The sequence below is a fragment of the Xyrauchen texanus genome, chromosome 45 (genome assembly GCF_025860055.1).
Source record: "Xyrauchen texanus isolate HMW12.3.18 chromosome 45, RBS_HiC_50CHRs, whole genome shotgun sequence".
In the NCBI taxonomy this organism is placed as follows: domain Eukaryota; kingdom Metazoa; phylum Chordata; class Actinopteri; order Cypriniformes; family Catostomidae; genus Xyrauchen; species Xyrauchen texanus.
The window spans coordinates 7,020,680-7,044,870 of NC_068320.1; the positions used below are offsets into that span (position 1 = coordinate 7,020,680).

Below are 24,191 nucleotides of genomic sequence, written 5' to 3' on the forward strand. Positions count from 1 at the left end.
CCTACTAGGACTTATTTAAAACAATGACAAACCATGGTTTACAGCAAAACTAGGGCAGCTTTGTAGTGCCAAAGAGGATGCTTAAAGAAGTGGGGATAAAGTATTGTACAATCAGGCCAGGAACACACTGAATAAGGAAATCAGAGTGGCTAAAATAAGCTACTCTGATAAGCTAAAAACAAGTTTTCAGCTAACGACCCTGCAACCGTGTGGAGAGGCCTAGAAATATTTGCTGACACCATCCCCCAACACTGTAGTGAACCAACAACTGGCTGACGACTTGAATGTGTATTATTGTAGATTTTAAAGGCCCATTCTCACATCCCACACCTGCTCTGACCTTCAGTTCACACAAACATCAACACCTGCAACCCCTGCTGATACTCAACCTGCACTTGGAGGAGGTGTGCTGTGTCTTCCGGAAACAAAAGACAAGGAAAGCACAGGGCCAGATGGTGTTTTACCCACTTGTCTAAAATCATGTGCTGACCAGCTGGCCCCAGTCTTCACACAGATCTTCAATAATCACTAGCAGTGTGATGTTCCCTGCTGCTTCAAATGCTCCACCATCATTCTTGTCCCAACGAAACCCAAAATCACAGGACTAACGGCTATAGACATGTCACTCTGACATCTGTGGTCATGAAATCATTTGAGAGACTGGTGTGGGCCCACCTGAAGGTCATCACTGGACCCTTTCTAGATACTTTATTCAATTTGCTTATCGAGCAAACAGGTCTGTGACAGACCAGGGACATGTGCAAGGATCCTTTTTGTGGACTTCAGTTCATCTTTCAACACCATCATCCCAGCTATTCTCTGGACTAAATTACACAAACTCTCTGTTCCCATGTCTATCAGTCAATGATAACCAGCTTTCTGATGGACAAGCAGCAGCTAGTGAGACAGGGGGAATTCACTTCCAGCACATGTTCGATCAGAACTGGTGCCCCCAGGGATGTGTGCTCTCCCCACTACTCTTTTCCCTTTATACCAATGACTGCACCACCAAGGACCCCTCTTTCAAGCTCCTGAAGTTTGCAGATGACACTACTGTCATCGACCTCATCCAAGATGGCTTTGAGTCTGTGTAGAGAAGGGAGGTTAAACGGCTGTCTCACTGGTGCTGTCAAAACAACCTGGAGCTGAACATGCTCAAAAGAGGGGAGATGATGGTTGACTTTAGGAGGAATACCCCAACATTGACCTCGCTCACCATTCTAAACAGCACTGTGGCAGCAGTGGAGGCATTCAGGTTCCTGGGCACTACCATCTCACAGGACCTGACGTGGGAGACCCACATTGACTAAACTGTTAAGACCCAGCAGAGATTGTACTTCCTTCACCAGCTGAGGAATTTCAACCTGCCACAGGCGCTGCTGATACAGTTCTACTCAGCAGTCCTTGAGTCTGTCCTCTGCACTTCAATAACTGTCTGGTTTGCTTCAGCTATGAAATCAGACAACAAAGGACAGTTAGGACTGCTGAGGGGAATATTGGTTGCCCCCTGACCTCCCTTCAAGAACTACACACTTCCAGAGTGAGGAAAAGGGCTGAAAAATCACTCTGGATCTCACTCACCCAGCCCACTACATTTTTGAACGGTTGAACATATTTGTATTTGTACATGCATGCATATATAAATACATATTGTCTTATTGTGTATTTCTAAATATACTTATATTTTTTATTCTATTTATTTTTATTATCTCTGTCTTATTGTATTGTTTATGCACTGGTAGCTTCTGTCATAGAGCCAAATTCCTTGTATGTGTAAGCATACTTGGCATAAAACCTCATTTAATGTGACATCTTGACTAGTTTAATAATGACACATGGAACAATCACCATCAAAGTTGGAGAGAGAGAGAGAGAGAGAGAGAGAGAGCCGAGAGCGAACAAGAAGCGCTGTGTTAAAAGGAATATTTCGGGTTCATACTGTCAATTAACACCATTTTAACTCATCCCTTGGTTTGTAAAAATTACCAGAATTTGTGTTTAAAGTAGTACACTTACAACAGAAGTCTATAGGGCAAGGCATTTAGGAGGTTAAAGGGTAGAAATGAGCAGTGAACTCATATTGAACCAGGCACATTTCTTTAATGGTAGTTTTGTAACCTCTGGTACGATTAGAGTACTTTAGAGTTCCATTTAGTGCAGCAAGTTTCATCAGATCATAAACTTCCACAATCCATTTAGTAGAAAAGAATAACACGAGTTCAGGGGGCTGAAACGACATGATATGAAACTTCCCTGCTGAGGGTGAGATGAGCTAAGACTGACAAATTGTTTCTCTTCAAAACAGGAAGTGAGAAAAACTTTAACTTCCTGCTCAGACAGTTGAGTACATAAGCTAAAGCTGACAGTGGCGACAAGACAATGGTGCATCAAATTCCTATTTTATACATCTAATTTACTGTCTTTCACTCCCTGGATCTTCTTTTATTCAGTTATGTTGAGTATAAAACAATATTTTGCCATTGATTTATAGCTACAATACTTTAAGAAAGTGTTTACACCATCAATCTTTGTCTTATGCTTTTCTTCATTGTTCCACCATTCTTCACTTGTTAACGGTATTTGCTAAGGCAAGCATCAGTATCACTGGGGTTAGAGGTTTGAACAAACCTCTAAGTATTACACTTTGTTGTGAATTTAGTGCACTGTTTGTGCTACAGACATGAAGATACCACAAATTGTGTAGCTTGTTGAGGTGTGCTATTACTTTTCCAAATAACAAGGCTTCTGATTGTCTCCAGACGTGCAGTTTAACAAGTGGAATAACTTACATTGACTTACATTGAAAGAGAGACCCAGGCCATATCCAAGGACCAGAATATCATAAAGATATGGTAATGGACTCTTTTGAATTAGGCCAGTAATTAGCCACCAAGAAACTGCCTGTAACACCATTGCATCCACAAAGCAATGCCCAAGCAACTGCATAGCAATGCCTGGCAACCATATGGGCACTGTGGTGGTGAGTTTTACCAGAGACATTATAGGATGAAGCGGATCAATCGTATACTTAGGCAATCAAGAGCCAAAATTGTAACGCTGAATATGGCGGCTCTATGAATGTAAGTCCTGCCTTACAGTTAAAAGAGCCAACCAGCCTGTTCTTATGATATTTACGTGAACTTGACTTCAAATTTACGTACTGTACATCACGTTTGGCTGCAGGTTTCTAGGGAAATGTCCAGCTGTGGGCACCAAATCAAGTAAAATTTTGTCATATTCAAACGCTGTTTTAAGGTGAATTTTAGATATTTTTTAAAACATACATCCCTAACCTAAATCATCCTTACCAAATCAATGTCTAAACGTAACCATTACTGTTTTAAAATGCAGAAGCGAAATGAAAAAACACAGTTTTTGAAGCAATCACATAATTTCAAGCTGTTTCTCTGTCTCCATAATGTCACAAGTTCAAGGCTGGATTTGAACTGCGTTTCTCCAACTATTAAATCCAACACCCATCAGGTGAGGTACTACGCAAGATATCTAGGTTGGAATAAGTATTAAAATGTAATGTTTTTTAACAGACGCATTTGAGAAAAAGTGTGTTGATATCGTAAAATAGCAGGGTCTGAGTAATAGAAAGAAAAATATGTATTTATAAAGTCAGAATCAGCCATTAAAGACATGATTTGAGTGAAAGTGAATAAAATGCACAGTTGTAGCATCTATAGTGTTAATTTCTCCTAGAAACTGCAGGGAATTGTACCTGGAGACATGTTTAACAAGTTTTGCAAAAATGTTTATAGAGTCAAGTTTTCACAATGAGACCAGGTTGTTTTTGATAGACAGCCGAGAATGTGCATGCATGCACATTAGCTGGACTTGCCTGAAAAACAGCATTGTTTAGTGATTTGAGCTAGTGTAGCACATTTTAATACCATTGTTGTCTGATTTTATTGCAGATTTGAAATGTGTTATTTGATCATAATCTTGACCAATCTGAGATTTCGGTCTATTCCCCTTAAAGTAGATCAGAGCTGTACATTTACTCCACTTTTATCAGCAAATGGCTGCTCAAAAGCGTTCCCAAGATTGCCGCAGAGTGGACTGACTTGCCTTATGGACCCGCCATAAGGGAAATCAGACATTATTTATTTTTAAACTATTTATAAATAAATAATTTAAGGTAAAGTATAATCTCTAATATTCTGGGTGGGGCTGGGAATACGTGGGGCTTTGCTACGCCAGTGGTCTCCGTATACAGAAATCCGGCATGTGAGGTATTATTGGAAAGCTAAGAATCTGAACTTTTCAGAGATAACCTGAGATAAATGCAGATCTGTTCTCTATTTATGTTATGCAAAATAACAAAATAAGGCCTCAAAACATTTGCATTGATAATTCGCTTATTTCCTTTTAGTAAGCTGCCTACCTAGTCAGTGTTTTTAGACATTCTCGACTGATCAAAGTGATAGTCAGTAATCCGCTTGATACATAATTTTTGAAACTTTCCTAACATCATTGTTTTCCAAAGTTGTGATTCAATTTCAGTGTGAATGAGTGCCATTTGTTTATTAGATTTTGCCTTGTTAGCTTGGCAACATGCTAACATCATACTCACTAAGCCTTTGGAGTCGATGCCTATGTAGAGCTTTCCAGATCATAGAGATATGAGGTTCCATTTTGATGAGGCAGCAAGGCACTTCCTAGGTTTCGAAACAGCTTGTGAGTGAAGTTTTTGTCCTTCATTATTACTTTTTCTGTTTATTAATAGTTTTTCTTTGGGTTGCGGTGAAGTATTTGAAAGGATTATTTGAGTCATTTCCTCTAGGCCAAAGCAAAACATTTTCCCTCACAGTGTGACTATAGAAGTGATGTCATGAGACGTGTATCATTAATACAGTTTCATAATAACATCATTTCTGTTTTTCTACAATGACGATTGCACTAGGATTTAATGAAAGTCTAGTGTGATACTCTAAATAATGATCCGTATCTTATCCTGGTGTTTGTTTGTGCTTGGTTTATATAAGCCTTTACATATCCTTCATTAGTTTGCAAAATGGTAATAAAAATACAATTAAATCTCCCTTTTCCTTCCCCTGCTCTCTCTGGCTTGCTCAGTTATTGATTATTTTCTCCATATGTTTCATAAACTGTAATTTTCCAACAATTGGCTCAACACAACAAGAACATCAGAGGTCGAATTCAACCTACTAGCAATCAATAACTCTGATTAACTGAATGAATGAGCTGAAGGAAGATGGTTTTCGAGAGAGGAATGATTGGTTAAGTGTTATGTTAGCGTACAAAATGATATGTTTTAAGCTTGCCTCCGTCCAGGAGGTATTGCAAGCATTTTTCGTTTTTCATTGTAAGTATTTGTTCTCCATTTAAAATTAAAAAGTCTCATACGTTAAACGATAAAGGTAATAAAACGTACAATATGAATAAGTATAAATACAGATCACCATATCCCAGTGTTTGACATTATTTAGCTAGAGACACAGAGATATTGACTAATCTCTGCAATGCAAAGCCTGACTTAACCAGCTCAGTATTACAGCAGTTGAGTCAAGTTACATCTGGGCTTGTTTGATGTGTCTGTGGAGTAGTTTTGATGTGATTAGTGCTAGAAAAATAAAGTTTTGGCATTATTACTTATTGGGATTTTAAGTGTATAAACATAGTGTAATAACAAGTGGATTATAGCTTTATTCATTTAATCAATTCCAGGATATAATTAGATGAGTTTGCAAGTTATCAGCCTGTTTCATAACAGATATTTTTTTGTGTGTCTTTGCCAAACATATCCAATATGTACTTACACTTAAGCTCTGTTCAAAATCCTAGTGAGCTGCCTACCCAGACAGCATTTGAAGGCTTTGTTGGCATGCCTCCTAAGTGAAGGCTGTTCCACGTTGTGCTGGCTTCTAAGATTCCAACTTTTGACCAAATTCCAAGGAAACGTTGTATGTATACTCGTGAAATAGGGAATCACGAAATTAATTGCGACCAGCTCATTGTAAAAAAATAGTATTTTTCTCAAGTAACAGATAAGTCTGTATTAGATAACACTTAGATTTCATTCAGTACTGAATAGTACCTACAAAAATAGATCACTCCTTGTCTTAAACGGGCATGATGCTGGTGTAAGGGCTATTGTATGTGGGCCAATAATGTAATGCTCTTTTTTTTTCATCTGGATCTATTAATCTGTTCAACTCTGTGGACCCACCAGTGTGTTCAAAAGGGGGCGCTACATCGAAAAAAATGCTCAAGTCCCCTATACTGTACATAAGTCAGACATATGGGGTATCGATTGATAGCTTAGAATGTGTACTTTTCATAGATAACATCACTTCTGAAGTATTGCGTAATATAACCAGATAGAGACATATCCAGCTGCACGCAGCACCACCAGTTTCAGAACCCCAGCGCCAGAACCTGAAGTGAGGGGCGGAGTTATTGACAATGAGACAAGCATGGCGGAGAGCATGGTGAGTTGTGTAATGTTTTTGACATCATGTTGTGAAACATTATCGCATATATTAAGTTCAGCGTTTATCTGCTAAATATTGAATTTGTGCATAACTTTATCATCTTAATGAAGCTTGAATATGTTGTCATACTTTACTGTATTAAAAAAAAAATTCTACGGATGGTTCGATACTTGCGTGTTGTAAATGAGCCTTGCGGTGACGTTTTGAAGACATCTTCAAAAAGTGTTAAAGTGTTTGTTCCACGTTCCTCTGTTATATGCATTGTTTGTGAGTTAATGTTACCTTATAGTTGAGTTGTTTTTTTTTACGTTGAGATTATTGTGTGGTGCTTTCATCTCTTGTAGAGACATTTCGAATGAATGAAGACCACAAGGAAAAGGCCCGCAACAATCTCCTGGAACAGTCAGAAGCTTCCAGAGAGCCCTTTCTATTTCATTTTGTGTTCAGGGATGACATGGAGTTATTTTAGGACAAAATGGGCCTGAGAGTGAATTCCTCATTTGATACATTTTAAGTTTAATTTATACAGGATTGTCATGATAAAATGGGCCTAGGGGTGAATTGGTCATTTGTTGTATATATTTTTATTGTTTCTTTTAAAATTATGCTGAATTTTCTCTCTTTTTAGTTTTTTGACATGTTTTATTTTACATAAAGAAAAATGCATGCTGCACATGTTCTTGTGAAATAAAGTATATTTTATATAAAATGCCCATAAGTTTCAAGCATTTTTTTCACCATCATGATCAGGAAGTAACTCTCATAATACAATGAAATGGATAACTATATACAATTATATTACACAAGATCAATGTTTTAAAATGCTTATTGTATTGTACCTTAAAGAATCATTATAACATACATATAAAGTATGATGTTTCGTTTGTAATAAAAGCAAAGTACTCTCCAAAACGTTAGGTGGCGCTACTCGGTTTCGAACGTAAGCTCCGCCCCTCACTTCAGGTTCTGGCGCTGGGGTTCTGAAACTGGTGGTGTAGCCTACTCTCCAAAACGTTAGGTGGCGCTACTCGGTTTCGAACGTAAGCTCCGCCCCTCATTTCAGGTGCTGGCGCTGGGGTTCTGAAACTGGGGTTCTGAAACTGGTGGTGCTGCGGGTCTGCAGCTGGATACTATTGACCAGATATGGCCTTAAAACATCCGCGATGCAAATAAGCGCCCCCTAGAGGTTATGTTGTAGAAATATGAATATGAATATGAAAGTCTTTAAAATAGCACTTAAATAGACAAATCATATATCAAATGAAAGCTCTCTTTTTCGGGAATGTGACTGTATAGTTTATTTTGATGTGCTAATACCACAGTTTAAAAGATTTCAAAAGAATCACAAAGTGAAATATCTGAAAAAAATTGACCAATTTTTGGCAATTACTCCACAGTATGTGTAAATGGTAAGCTTTTAAATTTGAGAGCTCTAGCATTGAAAAGGTAATTTTTCTTTTTTTACAAAAAAACATTAAAAATGCAATTCAGACAAAACAATTACTTGAATTTAGCTCAGTTACTATGATGAACATTTAATTATTTCTGAGTTCAAAGTCATTTTGATATTTTTTACTTGATGTAACGCCGTGGGTGTTACCTTTCCCCTTTTGACGCCATAAGGGGCTGCAAACCTGAATGGCTCGTTCGGAGACACTGTTTTTTATTGATGAGGAAAGGAAAGAAATGAGGGGATGGTCTTTTACCATATTTTGTGGTTGTCTACACACACTTGGGGACACATCCTTATGTTCAAAAAAATTTAAAAAGTGGATTTTGCATAATGTGTCCCCTTTAAACTAGATTCTCCCCTTACAAAACCGAGAATTCATGGCAAATTTGCCACAAAGTTGTCACCACTGATTATTTTCACATGCAAATTAGCTTTGCGGCAAATTGTCCATTGTTGCCAAAGGTTTGCTGCACGTTCACCAATGCCGGTGAACAGCTGCAAACTTCTGGCAAACATTTGCGGCAAATCACAAGCTCATTTGCATGTAAAAATAAAGAGTGCAAGTTTGAAGCTAGTTTGCCAGAACTCTAGATTTTTTCTAAGGGTAATTTAACACTTACGGACGAGTTTAATTGTCAATGACCCATTTGTCCACACTGAAAATTGAAAAAAATGCTCTGTGACACCACACAATCACAGCCAATCAAAACATTTGACATTTAATATAACGTTCTAAGGAACAGGATTTTGGACCAATGCTATTCACTGTTGACATGGTGACTCAGCACAATGAAAAGAAAAGAAAAACCATGCCACCAACAAAATGTCCTGTTGTTTCTCCATTATGTATTGTTATGCTTGTTTGAGTTTTGCGTTGTTAGTTTAGCAGCATGCTAACATCAAGCTCTATTGGAGCCAATTGTGAGTCAAGTCGCTCATGCACTTCACACAACGAGCGTTATTTGTGTGGTGAATCTTGGTGTGTGAGTTGCTGTCTATTTAGAGTGTTTCAAATTTTAGTTAGGACCCTAGAACGCTGCTGCCTATGTAGGCTTTAGACAGCAAGGCAGCTCACTAGGATTTGGAACAGAGCTTTAGTCAGCTGTGATTGATAGCAACACTCTGAAACAGGGAGCTAAAGAAAGACAAAACCAACAAAAGAGCTACATACCCTCTTCAACTCTTCACCCTTTTCAACTCTAAGTCAAACCTTTCAGGCAGTTAATTTGTCTATCTTTGTCTCACTTTTGTTCTGTGCTTTGCAGATGCAGTAACAGACCTGTTAGCTTAGTGTGATGAATATAACCAACAACAGTACATGCAGCACCTCGAACATTATAATTTTACATTTACAACTTGGTAAAATACCAAAATAAACTTGGTAAAATAAAATAAGTGTTTTTGTAATGGCTTTTGCAATAATGTGCATGGTGTCTAAAATAGAGGCCATTTGCAGTTCTAAATGATCCATAAAGCAATGACAGCTATGGACGCCATTTTTTTCCATTAAACATACCTGAAAGACGAGAGGAGGGGTGACCTTGTGGTCACCCCTCCTCTAGTCTTTCAGGGATGATAAATGGAAAAAATGGCGTTCACACTGATCAAGATTGTGTTTTGAAAAAGATAAGGACACACGTTTCGTAATTACATTCAAAGCCTCTCCAATCCCTGCGTTATTCCTGTCGTCCCCGGATGGGCGGCTTTATGAAGCTTTGACTGTGCACAGAGGCAGCACTTTATTTCGGCCTGGTTAGGGGGAATAGATCCTCACCAAATCGCTCTTTTTAAGACCATGTGCACGTGGGCGTATGGCTTTGGGCTTATTTGACAGTATTAAATGGATTTCAGAAGAAAGGAAATATCGTCTTTTATGAAATAATCCCCTCATAGTTATTTCATCCTTATGCTGGTGTTTGCATACTGTCGTTTTGTGCTTTTCCTTATTTTTGTATCCTCTTTTTTTATTTGTGTTTTGCCTGAATGGATCCTGACAGAGGAAGAGAAGGTATAGACTTTGAAAGGATGATGTTATACATACTTTATTTAGATTAGACATGAGATGATATAGGATCTGTATTATAGCGTTTGCGTCAGTGTGCCTAGAATTGCAAAAACATATCTTGCTATAATCAGAAGAGCATATTAACATATTTCATTATAATATACTACTACACTATATGAAAGTGCACTACACTATACTCTTTCACACTACATAATACTACACAACACTACTATACTATACTAAACTGTACTAAACTATACTATACTACAATATACATTATGATATTTTACTACACCATGATGGAGTACACTACTATACTACATTATATTAAATTATACACTCACCTAAAGGATTATTAGGAACACCTGTTCAATTTCTCATTAATGCAATTATCTAATCAACCAATCACATGGCAGTTGCTTCAATGCATTTAGGGGTGTGGTCCTGGTCAAGACAATCTCCTGAACTCCAAACTGAATGTCAGAATGGGAAAGAAAGGTGATTTAAGCAATTTTGAGTGTGGCATGGTTGTTGGTGCCAGACGGGCCGGTCTGAGTATTTCACAATCTGCTCAGTTACTGGGATTTTCACGCACAACCATTTCTAGGGTTTACAAAGAATGGTGTGAAAAGGAAAAATATCCAGTATGCGGCAGTCCTGTGGGCTGAAAATGCCTTGTTGATGCTAGAGGTCAGAGGAGAATGGGCCGACTGATTCAAGCTGATAGAAGAGCAACTTTGCCTGAAATAACCACTCATTACAACCGAGGTATGCAGCAAAGCATTTGTGAAGCCACAACACACACAACCTTGAGGCGGATGGGCTACAACAGCAGAAGACCCCACCGGGTACCACTCATCTCCACTACAAATAGGAAAAAGAGGCTACAATTTGCAAGAGCTCACCAAAACTGGACAGTTGAAGACTGGAAAAATGTTGCCTGGTCTGATGAGTCTCGATTTCTGTTGAGACATTCAGATGGTAGAGTCAGAATTTGGCGTAAACAGAATGAGAACGTGGATCCATCATGCCTTGTTACCACTGTGCAGGCTGGTGGTGGTGATGTAATGGTGGTGTAATGGTGATGTAATGGTGATGTAATGGGATGTTTTCTTGGCACACTTTAGGCCCCTTAGTGCCAATTGGGCATCGTTTAAATGCCACGGCCTACCTGAGCATTGTTTCTGACCATGTCCATCCCTTTATGGCCACCATGTACCCATCCTCTGATGGCTACTTCACCTAACCATACTATACTACACTAAACTGTTCTATACTACACTACACTATACTATACAACACCACAATATACTACAAAACTATACTATACCACATTATATTAAACTATACTTTACCTTACTATACAACACAAAACTGTTCTATACTACAGTATACATTATGATATTATACTACACCACAATATAGTACACTACTATACTACATCATATTAAACTATACTATACTTCACTAAATTGTTCTATACTACACTACTGCACTATACAAACTGTACATACTGGACTACACTACACTAAACTATGAATATAAAACAGAAATGTAATTTCTCTCTTTGGTGTAGTCCCTGTCTGGTGGTCTGAAGAAGTTGTACCCAGAACATCATATCCTGCCGGAGATAGGAGGCAGGGGCGAGGAACCTACCCCCGTGCAGGACGAGACTCAACTGGTGGTGGTGGGGTGGGGTGGAGGTTGCCGTGTTAGCACACTGAAACAGCAACATGATAGATTGTGAGCAGACTTATAAAGCAACGGCTTACATGTGATTGGCTGGGAATTACCCAGCTAATGGTGTGATGATGTAGAGATGCTAGTCTTCCCGCTAGCGCTATGCATATATATATATATACAGTGAAATGTATTACATATACTACATTATATTAAACTATACTATACTTTACCATACTATACTACACAAACCTATTCTATACTACAATATACATTATGATATTATACGACACCACAATATAATACACTACTATACTACAACATATGAAACTGTACTATACCACACTTTACTACACTACACTATACCATATTAGACTACACTACACTGTTCTATAATACAGTACTGCACTATACAAACTGTACCATACTATACTAAACAACACTGTTATATACAACACTATGCATTATGATATTATACTACATTGTAATGTATTTTTGTAATGTAAATGTAATTATCTTTAACTAGATTTTTGTTTCATTAAACATTTTGAATGCACTTGGCTATAACAACTGATAGGATGAATTTAATATTATAATTTAAATTACATTATGTCTTTTTTTAAGCAAAACGTTTTGAAATGGGGCCTCAGGTTGTTCAGATACTTGTGGTCTCAGAAATAGTGAACCCACCCCTGGGCTGAAGTAAAAAGCGTATGGTCACATTTGACCAAACTTGAACTGCACGCAAATTCCGTGAGAGGAAATGCTATGCTAACCAACGCTAGTGCATATTAACGAGAGAGAACACGCACAGTTTCTTTAGCACATACAACCTCTTTGTTGTTTTTGATCAACAAATTGTAAAGAACAGAAAGGGTATTAAAAGAAACATTATTAAGTGACAAATTATTTGTGTTGATATAATCTTTAGACACACATTACACGGAAAAATTCAAACCAAACTTTTACTCTCAACACACAGTAAAAAGATCTCTGTGCCAAAGGTGCATAGAGTAAAAGATTGATATCGGGATTGTTCAAATGAATATTGGAAATTGGAATATCAATATTCTGACCCATTCATAATCCTTATTATTTTTATTTAAAGTTAGGTTCACAGAGAAAAATCTAAACCTTTTAATGTACGTATATGCTTACGTACTCCCCTACATAATAGTTTGTTTTTTTCATGTTCCTCATTTGGGAACCACTGCACTATGCTACGCTACGCTATGCTATACTATACTATAATTTATAGGGTGCAACAGTGCCCACCCACTTTTTCAGCAATCAGGGTTCCGGAAGTATTTTCCCCATTAATTTGTTCCATAGATTTTTTATAAAATCTTTAATAAAATAGTTGTAAACCATGAACAAAACCAACCAGCTCCGAGGAGAATCACAACATCACAAACTTTAAAAAAGTATTTTAAAACCGGACATAAAGACAAAGGTATAAGGCTGTGTACTTACCGTCTTTCATAAGGGGTAAGGACTACAATCCCATGAAGCATTGCAAATTATGTCATTAAATAAATAATGATGGGAATATATAAAACTATTGATTTTAGGTTGTTGGTTATAAGTAAAGAAACAATATATGTTTATTGCAGAATATTCCAATATGTACAAATATATAAGTAGTTTAAGGGTGAAGGGAGACCAACTCTGTTATGTCATTCACAGTGCATCATGGGAGTGGGTGGTCGCTCCGAGGCATGTTTCAGGGGTTTCATTAGCCGCGGTTCTCTAAATAAGTGGATCTATCTCTGCTGTACTATGGGTAATGTAGCTCTTTACCATGAATTCTGCCATCAAACACAATTCTTGAACAGTGAAGTTGAATGGGTTCAACGGAAGCAAATACCATCGATAAACAACCTTGTAGTTCACGGTAAGTCTGTCTTTAAAGGTTCATAAGTTATCGATGAAAATCAATTAGTCTATGGGATAAGTGAATGGGATGTTTACTTCCAGAACCAGACTGTTGCGCTCTATTACAAGGCTCTCTGGAATACTCGTTTCTGATTGGTCAATGTTGCCATCTAGTGGTCTGATATATCTCAGTAACAACCGCACATCCGAAAGATGCGAGCCATTTCCTGCTTCCTACTGTGCGATCTCTACAAGTAAGCTAATAAAATAATTTCAACTCAAATCGTTATTATTTTAAAGATGATAACTGGATGCCACTTACATGCAAAGTGATGAGGATAAAAAAAATTGGAAATGTTTAGTGTGCAGTAAGTCTAAAGTGCCTCACTTTACAATAAAAAAATAAGCAAAATAGTATGCAGTAAGTAATAAGCAAGTATTTCATTCGACCACAGCATCTGTCTTTGGTTTTCCAACTACATTTCTCACTCTCATGCATCTACATGGCTTTGAACAAAGCCTGAGAGGTGTGAGTGTGTGTACATGTGTGAATGTGTGCAAAAACCGCTCCTAACAAGATTACAGGCCATGAGAGAGTGGATGATGGGCGAAGAAGGGATATGTTGCACATGTTTTAAGAAGCTATGTTTAAGAATAAGTCTGACACCCACACAAACCTACTGCTTTCTGGAAACCAGGATTCAGCTTTCTTGTGGGATTTGTTAAGCTAACCTCTGGTAGTAATGTGCTTGTAGCCAATCAATGGTGGCTTAAGTGGTGGATATGTGACTTTGGGGGTCGGTTAACGCTCAAGGCAAGAGTATACTTCATTTTTATGCATGCCGTTTAAAACTTAAACACATTGGCAATTGAACTAACTTGCTCCGCAAGATTCTTCTAAATCTGTTGACATGACAGTATTTGAAATATGGAATTTTGTATAGAGTATATGGCTTACAAACATTATCTCTGTTGATGTGAAAAGAAACCATTATTATTTATAGTGGATAGATCGTGGTCTCTTGTACAATCGATTGGATTTTTTACCCTACCCCACTGCCACAGTAGAGAACTGAAAACAACCCAGTAGCAGAACTATGACAAATACACAGGAAAAGCAAGCTTCATGTATGAAACATGTTGAACTTTGTCTCTTTTTTTTTTGTTAAGCTCACCCTCAATCATAAACATAAACAGTGTGTAACAGAACTGGACAGGTTCTGGCCATTGCATGTACAGTAGTTTCACCTTCGGCCATCTGCAATAACAATGTCTATGAGTGTAAGTTCTCAGCATTTATAGAGCAGGCAAGTTCGCAGCCCTGAAACAGGATGTGGTGAAGTGTCAAACAGGAAATAAGCCTTATTAGATACAAAAGTAATGTCACATGGACTCTGTGTCTGTCTTCTCATTTGTCTCACAGATCTAACCGTTTTTTTTTTTTTTCGTTTTTTTTCTAAAAGCTTATGATGAAACAACAGTTTCCTTGATTGTATTTGAGGGTTTTGAGGGTATTTTAAGATGTTTATCTTCCAGAGCTGCTATGCAATTCTTTGTTTTTTTGTCATGGTTATAGTTTGCCACAGAATGCCTGAATCCAAAGTGCTTACTTAGTTTAAAGACAGACCTTCTGTTTGTATTATAAAGCACTGGATCACTATGCTTCAGTAGTCTGTTTTAAGGAAAAAGACAGTGGCTTTCAGCATTAAAATGTATCAAGGGCATTATGAACAAGCGTTGGTATGATAAAATAAAATAAAATAAAAGGCTGACACTTACAAAACCTTTAATTTTTACTAAACATACAGAGTTTTAAACGAAAGTACTACAGTTCATGTCAAATCATTTGCCACATAATAAGGAACTGAAACAATTTGGGTCAAACTTTACAGTGTTCATGTTTCAAAACATTCACTTTGATAGTGTTAGAACTATTACAGTTCATTCTGTCACAATGTACTGTATAGTATATGTACCATGTATTCACCAGGGCCACTGTAAAGTTTTTTGTCTTTTGTTTTTGCTAAATTATCATAAAAAAGGAAATATATATATATATATATAGAACAGAACAGAATAGGATAGAATAGAAGGATTGTAGGGTCACATTTGTTGAGTGGAATAAAGCAAAAAGATAGAATATGATGTATTCAATTCTAAACAAAAAACAAACAAATCTGTTGAGTCGGATATTTAGAATAGACAATAAAAGAGTATACTAATTTGAAGGGTTATATTTGATGAGTCAAACAGAATAGAAATGGAAGCGCAGTGTAGTTCTAGCGGGAAGACTAGCAGCTCTACATCGTCGCACCATTAGCTGGGTAATTCCCAGCCAATCGCATGTAAGCCATTGCTTTATAAGTCTGCTCACAATCTATCTCATTGCTGTTTCATTGTGCTAACACGGCAACCTCCACCACCCCATCACCACCAGTTGAGCCCTGTCCCGCACGGGGGTAGGCTCCTCGCCACTGCCTCCTATCACCAGCAGGACATGACGGTTCCGGGTACAACTCCCTCGGACCGCCGGATGGGGCCTACGGCAAAGAGAGAGACATTACTATCAAATAAATGGCATCTCAAACTTCACTCAAGCCTGCATGTCTTCCCTATAGAAATTAATATAATATAATCTATTCAATTCTTTACAAGTGAAAAAACTAATTTGTTGAATCTGATGTTTAGAATAGAATAGAATAATTTGAAGGGTTAAATTTGAACAGAATAGAAAAGAATAGAAGATTTTCAGGAGAATATTTCAGCTCTGTAGGCCCACACAATGCAATTGAATGATGGCCAGAACTTTGAAAGTCCAAAAAGCATATAAAGGCAGCATAAAAGTAATCAAAACAACTCCAGTGGTTAAATCCATGTCTTCAGAAGGGATATGATATGTGTGGGTGAGAAACAGATCAACATTTAAACCTCTTTTTTTACTATAAATCACCACTTTCAATTTCACATTCTTCTTTTGTTTTTGCCAATTCACATTCTTCATGCATATCACAAACAAAAAGACTTAAACATTGATCTGTTTCTCACCCACACCTATCATATCACTTCAGAAGACATGGATTTAACCCCTGGAGTCTTGTGGATTAAGTTTTGCTGCCTTTATGTGCTTTTTGGAGCTTAAAAATTCCTACAGAGATGAAATATTCTTCAAATAAACTCAATTTCTGTTCAGCAGAAGAAAGACATCTGGGATGGCATGAGGCTGAGTCAATGACTAAATTATTTGGATTAAATTAAATTATTTTTGGGTGAACTATCCCTTTAAAATGCAAATTAAAATTATTTTAAACATGTTATTTCAGTTTATGGTTGAAAACCTTATTTCATTTTGCACTCTAAACATGTTGCTTCATTTCACGTCTAAAACTGTTATTTCAGTTTATGGTAAATGTGTGGCACACTGAGCTGCCACGCGTGACTTTTTTTATTATTTTTTTTATTTACGGTGTAGAAATGGGAAATACTAAAATCTATTAAATAATAATAATTTATATATATATATATATATATATATATATATATATATATATATATATATATATATATATATATATATATATATATATTGAGTCTTATATTACAATAGAATAGAATGGTTGAATTGTTGATTAGTATATTCTACACGGAGTTTAATAAAAATGAGGCAGCGAGAGAGAGAGACAGAGGCAGAGCTGAAGTGATTGTGAGGGGCGGAGGAAAGAGAGCCGCTTCTCAGCAGTTATCAGACTCAGAGCAGCGCACAAAGACAGTCGGAGTAACAGCGCTCACTCACTCACTCACTCCTATCAGCCGCATTCTGTCCGAGCAAAGCCCGAGCTGCCTCAAGCATGGTCTCTATAATCTCAGACCTGGACCCTATCAAGAGCTGGAACGTGTTAAGGTAAGACCCGATGCGAGCGTGCATGCGGAGAGCACCGAGTGCCTCCATCTCTCCGCGGTGACGGTGGGGCTGAAGACGCGCTTGTGTTGCGCTCTCCTCGACTCCAACACCGAATGTAGACAGACATTTCGGGTCGAAAAGTGTGTGGGAACTTTTTTGGTAGAGTTCTCATATACACTGTCATGTGTCTGACGCACGGAGTGTCTCGTTAACCCTTTGAAGGACCAAACCCCTTCCCAGAACACTCCGGGAAGTGTGATGGCACAGAAGTGAACGGGTCCGGTACATGGAGGAATAGCGGACGGGCGCGTCGCAGCTCATCTGTGATGCGGGATGGTGCTGATGCTGAGAGCGCATCGCTAACACATTTACACAGAAAGAACACGACTGTTCAGAAATGCACTTTAAATATTTATATGTATTACTTTCTTCTTTTTTTAAAAAGATCTCCAAAGGGTTTCCGATATGGCACATGGTGTTGCGCACCTATCACAAGCCGTTGCGCAAATACATTTGCGTCTTTAATGTTGGTTTGTTCCTGTTTCCTTAGTTAAATGCACTTTAGATCTTTTAGATGTTGGTTAAGTGATTCTGAAAACCTTGTGAGCTGACTACCTAGGCAGTATTTTTGGGCATGATTATGGCTAATCAGTTGACATCTAACCCTAACAATTATGTTTGGACATTCTTTTGTAATTTGGGCATTAGACATACATCGAAGTGCCCAGAAGGTATGTCTGGTAGACAGCTCACTAGACTTTGAGTCACAGCTATTGTTTAAAGTCAGTTCTGTTATTTTGAGGAAGTAAAGAAGTGCAACTGAAACCACAGAAAACATGTCCTGATGTCTCATCGTTCCGTATAAGTTCTCGTAAACCGGCACACGTTTATGACTAAAAAAGAAAAACAAGATAAATATGAATAAAAAAATTATATTATATATAAATAACCTTTAGAAAGTTATTCACCATCGTAATGCTCATCTAGAAAATATGAAAATAATTATATAGTCAGTTTTTGAATTCATAATGACATTTCAAAATGCTTTGGGTGCACAATGTACTTCTAATGTCACTTTAAGAAAACCTCCCCAAACATATTTGTAATACAGTTTAAAAGGTTATAAATGAGGGTATGAAGTGCAGCCTATAAATACTCCGATATAGTTCAGGATTCTGGGTTGTTGTAAATTGGGGCGCCGCTGTATTCCACACTGAATTATGAAAATAGATCAAGGGTATAAAGATGACTCGCTGTGCTCTCTCTAAAGGAGTGTTATTTTTTTGGTCAGTTATTATTCTGATAAACAGGCCACAGCTCAGAATGCACTAAAACGCACACACATGTACTCAAATGTGCACTTGCAAAGATACATAAGTACTGTATGTTCTGGAATTTTCCTTGTTCAGTTGAAATGAATATCGTAAAGCCCCTCGTGCATATTGAAGACATGTACACACTGAGACACACATATACAGTCTGGTTTTAATAGTCTTAATGTGTCAGTCCTGTGACAGGCTACCGCTGCATTTAAGTAGACATTTCCCGATCAATATGGCACTATTAGTGAGTATGTTCCATTTCTTTCTTTCCAACTGATACTCCAATCTACAATCGTGGTTTCAGATTTCCAGAGCTCTCCGGGGCATGATCTTCTGTTCAGAGAGAGAGATAGAAAGGGCTGATGGGGGAGGATGTGTGATGGATTGCTATTTGTCTTTCCTTCCTTTAATAGTGTAGAGGGTCTAGATTAGCCAGAGGAGCAGGTGCCGCGACTGTCTCCATAAACACCAGCTCAATGTGATGCCATATCTTTCATCGTCCATTTGTCATATTTGTCATTGTCCTTTCCTTATCTTTCCTTTCATTTCCTTTTCATCTCTTCCTCTTCCATGTCTTTCCTTCACTTTCCTTTTCTTTCCTGTCTTCTCATATACATTCCTTCTCTTTCCTTTTCATCTCATCCTTTTCCTTTCCATCTTTTCCTTTTTTATTTCCTTCAATTTCCTTTCCTTCTGTCTCTTTCCTTTTGGTTTTCTTACCATCTCTTTCCTTTTTCCCTTTCCTCTCCTTTCCATCATACATATCTTCTCCTTTCCTTTTTCTTTTGACCTTCTTTCCTTTCCTTCCCTTTCAATCTCTTCCCATGCTTTTTCTTTTCCTTTACATCTTTTCCTTTTCCTTGTAATTTTTCTTTCCTTTTTTCCTTTAATTTCCTTCAGTTTCCTTTTTCCCTTTTGTCTTTTTCCATCTCGTACCTTTTTTCCACTTTCCTTTCCCTCTCTTCTCTTTCCCTTTTTCTTTTCATTTCCTTTTCCTTTCCATTTCATCTCTTCCTGTTCTTTTCCTTTTCCTACCATCTCTTTCCTTCTTCCTTTTCCCTTTCCTCTCCTTTTTCTCTCATACATTTTCTTCTCCTTTCCTTTTGACTTCCTTTTACTTTTCCTTTCATTTACAGCCATTTCCTTTTCCTCTCTTCCAATTCCTTTTCTTTTCCTTTCCATTTTTATATGAATTAATGTTTTCTTTCATTTCCTTTCTACCTGTCTCCTTTCTTTTCTATTTTTCTTTTGCTTTTCTCACCATAAATTTCCTTTTCCTCTTTCTTCTTCTTTCCATCTCATACCTTTTATTCTCATTTCCTTTTCTTTTGACTTCCTTTTCCTTTCTTTTCATTTCCATCTCTTTCCTTTCCTTTTTATTTTCCTTCCAATCTCTTCCCTTTCCTTGTCTTTTCCTTGACATCTTTTCCTTCCTTATCATTTTTTCATTCTTTTTTTTTCATTTCCTTCATTTTCATTTCCTTCTCTTTTCTTACCATCATATTCCTTCTTTTCACTTTTCCCTTTCCTCTCCTTTCCATCTCATAAATGTTCTTTTCCTTTCCTTACCTTTCCTTCTGTTTCCTTCCTTTCTTTCTTTCTTTCTTTCTTTCTTTCTTTCTTTCTTTCTTTCTATTGTGGCTCTAGGCCACTCAGCAGCATTCTTTACAGCCTAATGATGCCACTAGACAACCCAGAACACTGTCGTCTAATGAGCATACACTCGTTGTGTGTGTTTGTGTTGCATCCAATTAACTTTCTCATTATGTTTCCTTTAGTTCAGACTACTTTCTTGTGTCATCCTTATTTTGAGTAAAGTCTTAGAAAACAGAGAAGGTGAGCAGATAAAACTAGATATGGAAATAAACAGCTTTTATGTTACCTATCAAGTAGATTTTCCTAGACCCAAATCTGACGGGCAACTCAAACGAACACTGCAGCATCTGCACTTCCTTACAGTTTGCTGAAGTTTGTACCGAATTAATGCCGCTGCACTCTCAGCTTGCAATAATGTCCGTGTAGTTTCGTTTCAAATGTAGCGTTTTGGATTTCATTTGAAAATGATGCATCGCAATGACAAATATTTTTTTATTATTATCCTTGCAGTGGCAATTTCTGTCGAGCTACATTTCTTTTATAGGCTTAGATCCGTCTTGATCCCGCTTTTCCGTCAGAACACTGGGCTTGATACATTGTCACTAGGACAGCGTGTGAACGATACATGGAATATGTTGCATGCATATGTTTTGTACATTTATGAATTTAGCAGACGCTTTCACGGTGCATTGAAGGTGTACATTTATCAGTATGTGCCTTCCCTGGAAATCGAACCCATGACCTCAAGCAAGAAAGCGATAATATTGTGTTTATAATGTTTAATATTGTTGATTCTACTACGTGTGATTGTGTGTATTCTCTTAATAATGTCTTCACCATTCTCAAACTTTTTTGTAGATGTGTTAGAGAGAAAGAAACAGTGAGATGCAGCAACTCAGTTCTGTAACTGCAAGCAACAAGAACAAAAATACCATGGAACTCATGCCCCCCCACACACAATGAGTCATGAGCACATGCATAATGCTCTAACACACACATACAGCCACTCAACAGTCTCTCTGTCACACTGACACACACACACACACACACACACACACACACCATGCTCGGTGCGCTTCGGAAGGCAGGTTGAGTCGGTAATGAGAGGCAGCATGCTTATTAATACCACTTGATTACATTGAAAATTACTTTAAATAACAATGACAAGTTGTTGCTCTTATTGAATTAGCAGAGAAGCAGGCAGGGGAGATGATTTGATTAGAGGCAGATTTAAACACGCGATTCAGTGTTCTCGTGCCCGATGGCAAGTAAACTCGTATTCCTATTTGTTTTTACGTTCTTATGTCTTCCTCTTGTTTGTCAAAGAGAGAAAACAGCTTGTTTTCAGGCCAACGAGAGCGAAAGAGAGATTGAGAGTTGCTGTGATGAGAGTCGCTGGAGAGGCAATGGTGCGGGTGACCTTTGACCTTTACAGCGTTGGTTTTAATGAACGCTGTTAGCGGCAACTGCTACGAGTATGTGCTTAAGCCTCTGCCCAGGATGCATCAGTAATTATCTGGCTGAGAGGCTTTTCTCTCTGCATGTGTGTGTGTGTGTGTGAGTGCGTGGTTGCGTGTGAATATGTGTTTGTGTGGGTGGGTGGCTCATGCTGTTAGCCTGTCCCTGATCTCCAGCATTAGCGGCTGGCTGCAGACACTAGCACACAGACGGGCGTCACAGATGAACGGCATTCCGCTCTGATCTCTCCACCTGTGACCGTCACACACACACACACACACACACACACACACACACACACTTACGGCCATGCGCATCAGTCCTACTGCACAGGTCTGGACACAAAGTGACAACAAACTGACAAATCATTAACTATATAAACATCAGCATATTCAAAATGTGTAATAGTGTATAAATCTGTCTGTCTGATCCATCTTATCCATCCATCCATCCATCTTACAATATGTAGTCAACTTTGGTGTACTCTAGAGATAACAATAGATAAAATACATACAAATATGTGTTCCTGTGAGTGTACAGTATATCTATTGTATTTATTTGGTTAGTTGTGTGCTCTGGTCCTTTGAAAGCTCATGGTAATGATGAAAAGATGTGAGAGAGAGAGAGAGAGAGAGAGAGAGACCAATATTGTTCAACAGTCTGACATTTTCTGAGACTACGTGAGCTACCTAAATGGGTCCGCACCCCTTGAATACAAACCCCCACCATACAGACACATACACACTTCACCTAGAGAATGTAATTATAATTACCAGTTCACCCATCACAATTACAGCAGAAGGAGAGAGAGAGAGGGGGTGATGTAGGCAGACAGAACAATAGACACTAGAAAGAATGAGACGGCGAGAGAGTGAGAGAGTTAAATATGGAAAAGAGATGGGTCAGAGAAAAAAAGGAGGGGGGTTCTCAACAATATCTCAAACTGTGCTCCGATTTGCCAAGATAACAGTCTGTTATACAAAGTCTTAATATGAACTCAGACATTTCTCATGAAGCATTTCAAGACTAAGTTTGCTGATCTATGCTATCCACATTCATTTTATAGCTCTGTGCTCATACTGTATGGCAACAATTGTCTCATTTGCATCTATTTTAATGTTAAGTCTTGTGAGCTATGAAAGAGCAACCTCTTATTCATAATGTTCTCTGCATCAGCCTCATTGGATGGTGGTGTACTTTTGTATTCCTAACAATTCTGCATTTTATTCGTGTGTATATGTGTGTGAGATAGTAACCAGGATTTGTACCCATATTTGGCTGCTTGAGGCAATTGGCAAATGGTCACAAGATTTTGAATGAGATTCTGTGTGTGTGTGTGTGTGTGTGTGTGTGTGTGTGTGTGTGTGTGTGTGTGTGTGTGTGTGTGTGGTGCATTATTTAAGCTGTAGGAGAGCACAGGGCTCAGGACAGAGACTCTTTTCAGTGTGTGCTGAATGAGCGTGATTAAAGCCGGTCCGAGTGTCTGAATGTCTGAGAGAGAGAGAGAGTCTATTGTCATCTCTCTCTCTCTCTCTCTCTCTCTCTCTCTCTCTCTCTCTCTCTCTCTCTCTCTCTCTCTCTCATTCTCTGTGTGTAGGCAGTTTTCTATGATAAGGTTGAAATCCAGAGAGGCATATCAGTGCTGGTTTCCTCCTACGCCGACTCTGAGAGAGGAGAAAATGTGCTGCAGCTATATGAGGAGAGCACTTCAGGAACTATTCATAGAGCTCTCTCTCTCTCACACACAAGCACACACACACACACACACACACACACACACACACACACACACACGCACACACGCACACATGTAACCATCACATGGATGTTTCACCTCATTGTCAGAGTAGGCCCCCACTCCCTTCACAAATGTACACGCACACATTTACCTGGCTTCTAATTTATAAATTTTTTTCCAAAGCTAATTATATGGACTAACCCTAACAGGCCGTGCAATTATTTTCTCATTTGTAACGGGTGTTTTTAGGCATGATGTGAGGCTGAATTCTTCTAGCATGTAATATAGTTCATTAGCCTAATTGTAGGCTGTTTACAATAGCCAAACAATGTACTTAGAGTATGCAACTTAGAGTATGCCTTCACATATATTGTGTGGACACAGGTATGTTTTACAACAGCATCAAACATGTCTCATTCAATCAGAATTTATAGTCAGAAATAATGATTTTTCACAGCATTTATTAATCTTGGTTAATGTTCATTCATCAAAATACTTGTATTTATTGTTTGTTTATGTAAGTTAATGATGCATTACCTAATCTTAAAATATTCAACATTTAATGTTGTCAAATGTTTTAGTATACAGTATGTCAAAAATCTGGGTTATAGTGAGGCACTTACAATGTAAGTCAGTGGGGTTTCAGAAGTATAGTCACATGATGTAATAAATATGTCTTTTACCATGATTTTAGTGTAATAA

At 38.0% G+C, this 24,191-nt stretch overlaps 1 protein-coding gene across 1 annotated transcript in view; it reads left to right on the forward strand.

Moving 5' to 3' along the window:
- Window positions 1-17,233: 17,233 nt before the first annotated feature.
- Window positions 17,234-24,191, forward strand: part of celf2 (cugbp, Elav-like family member 2) — a 209,125-nt gene continuing 202,167 nt past the window's right edge. The window contains exon 1 of the mRNA XM_052118476.1: window positions 17,234-17,375. Coding sequence (XP_051974436.1) covers window positions 17,323-17,375 — 53 coding nt within the window. The 5' untranslated portion in view covers window positions 17,234-17,322. The remainder of the gene's footprint in view (window positions 17,376-24,191) is intronic.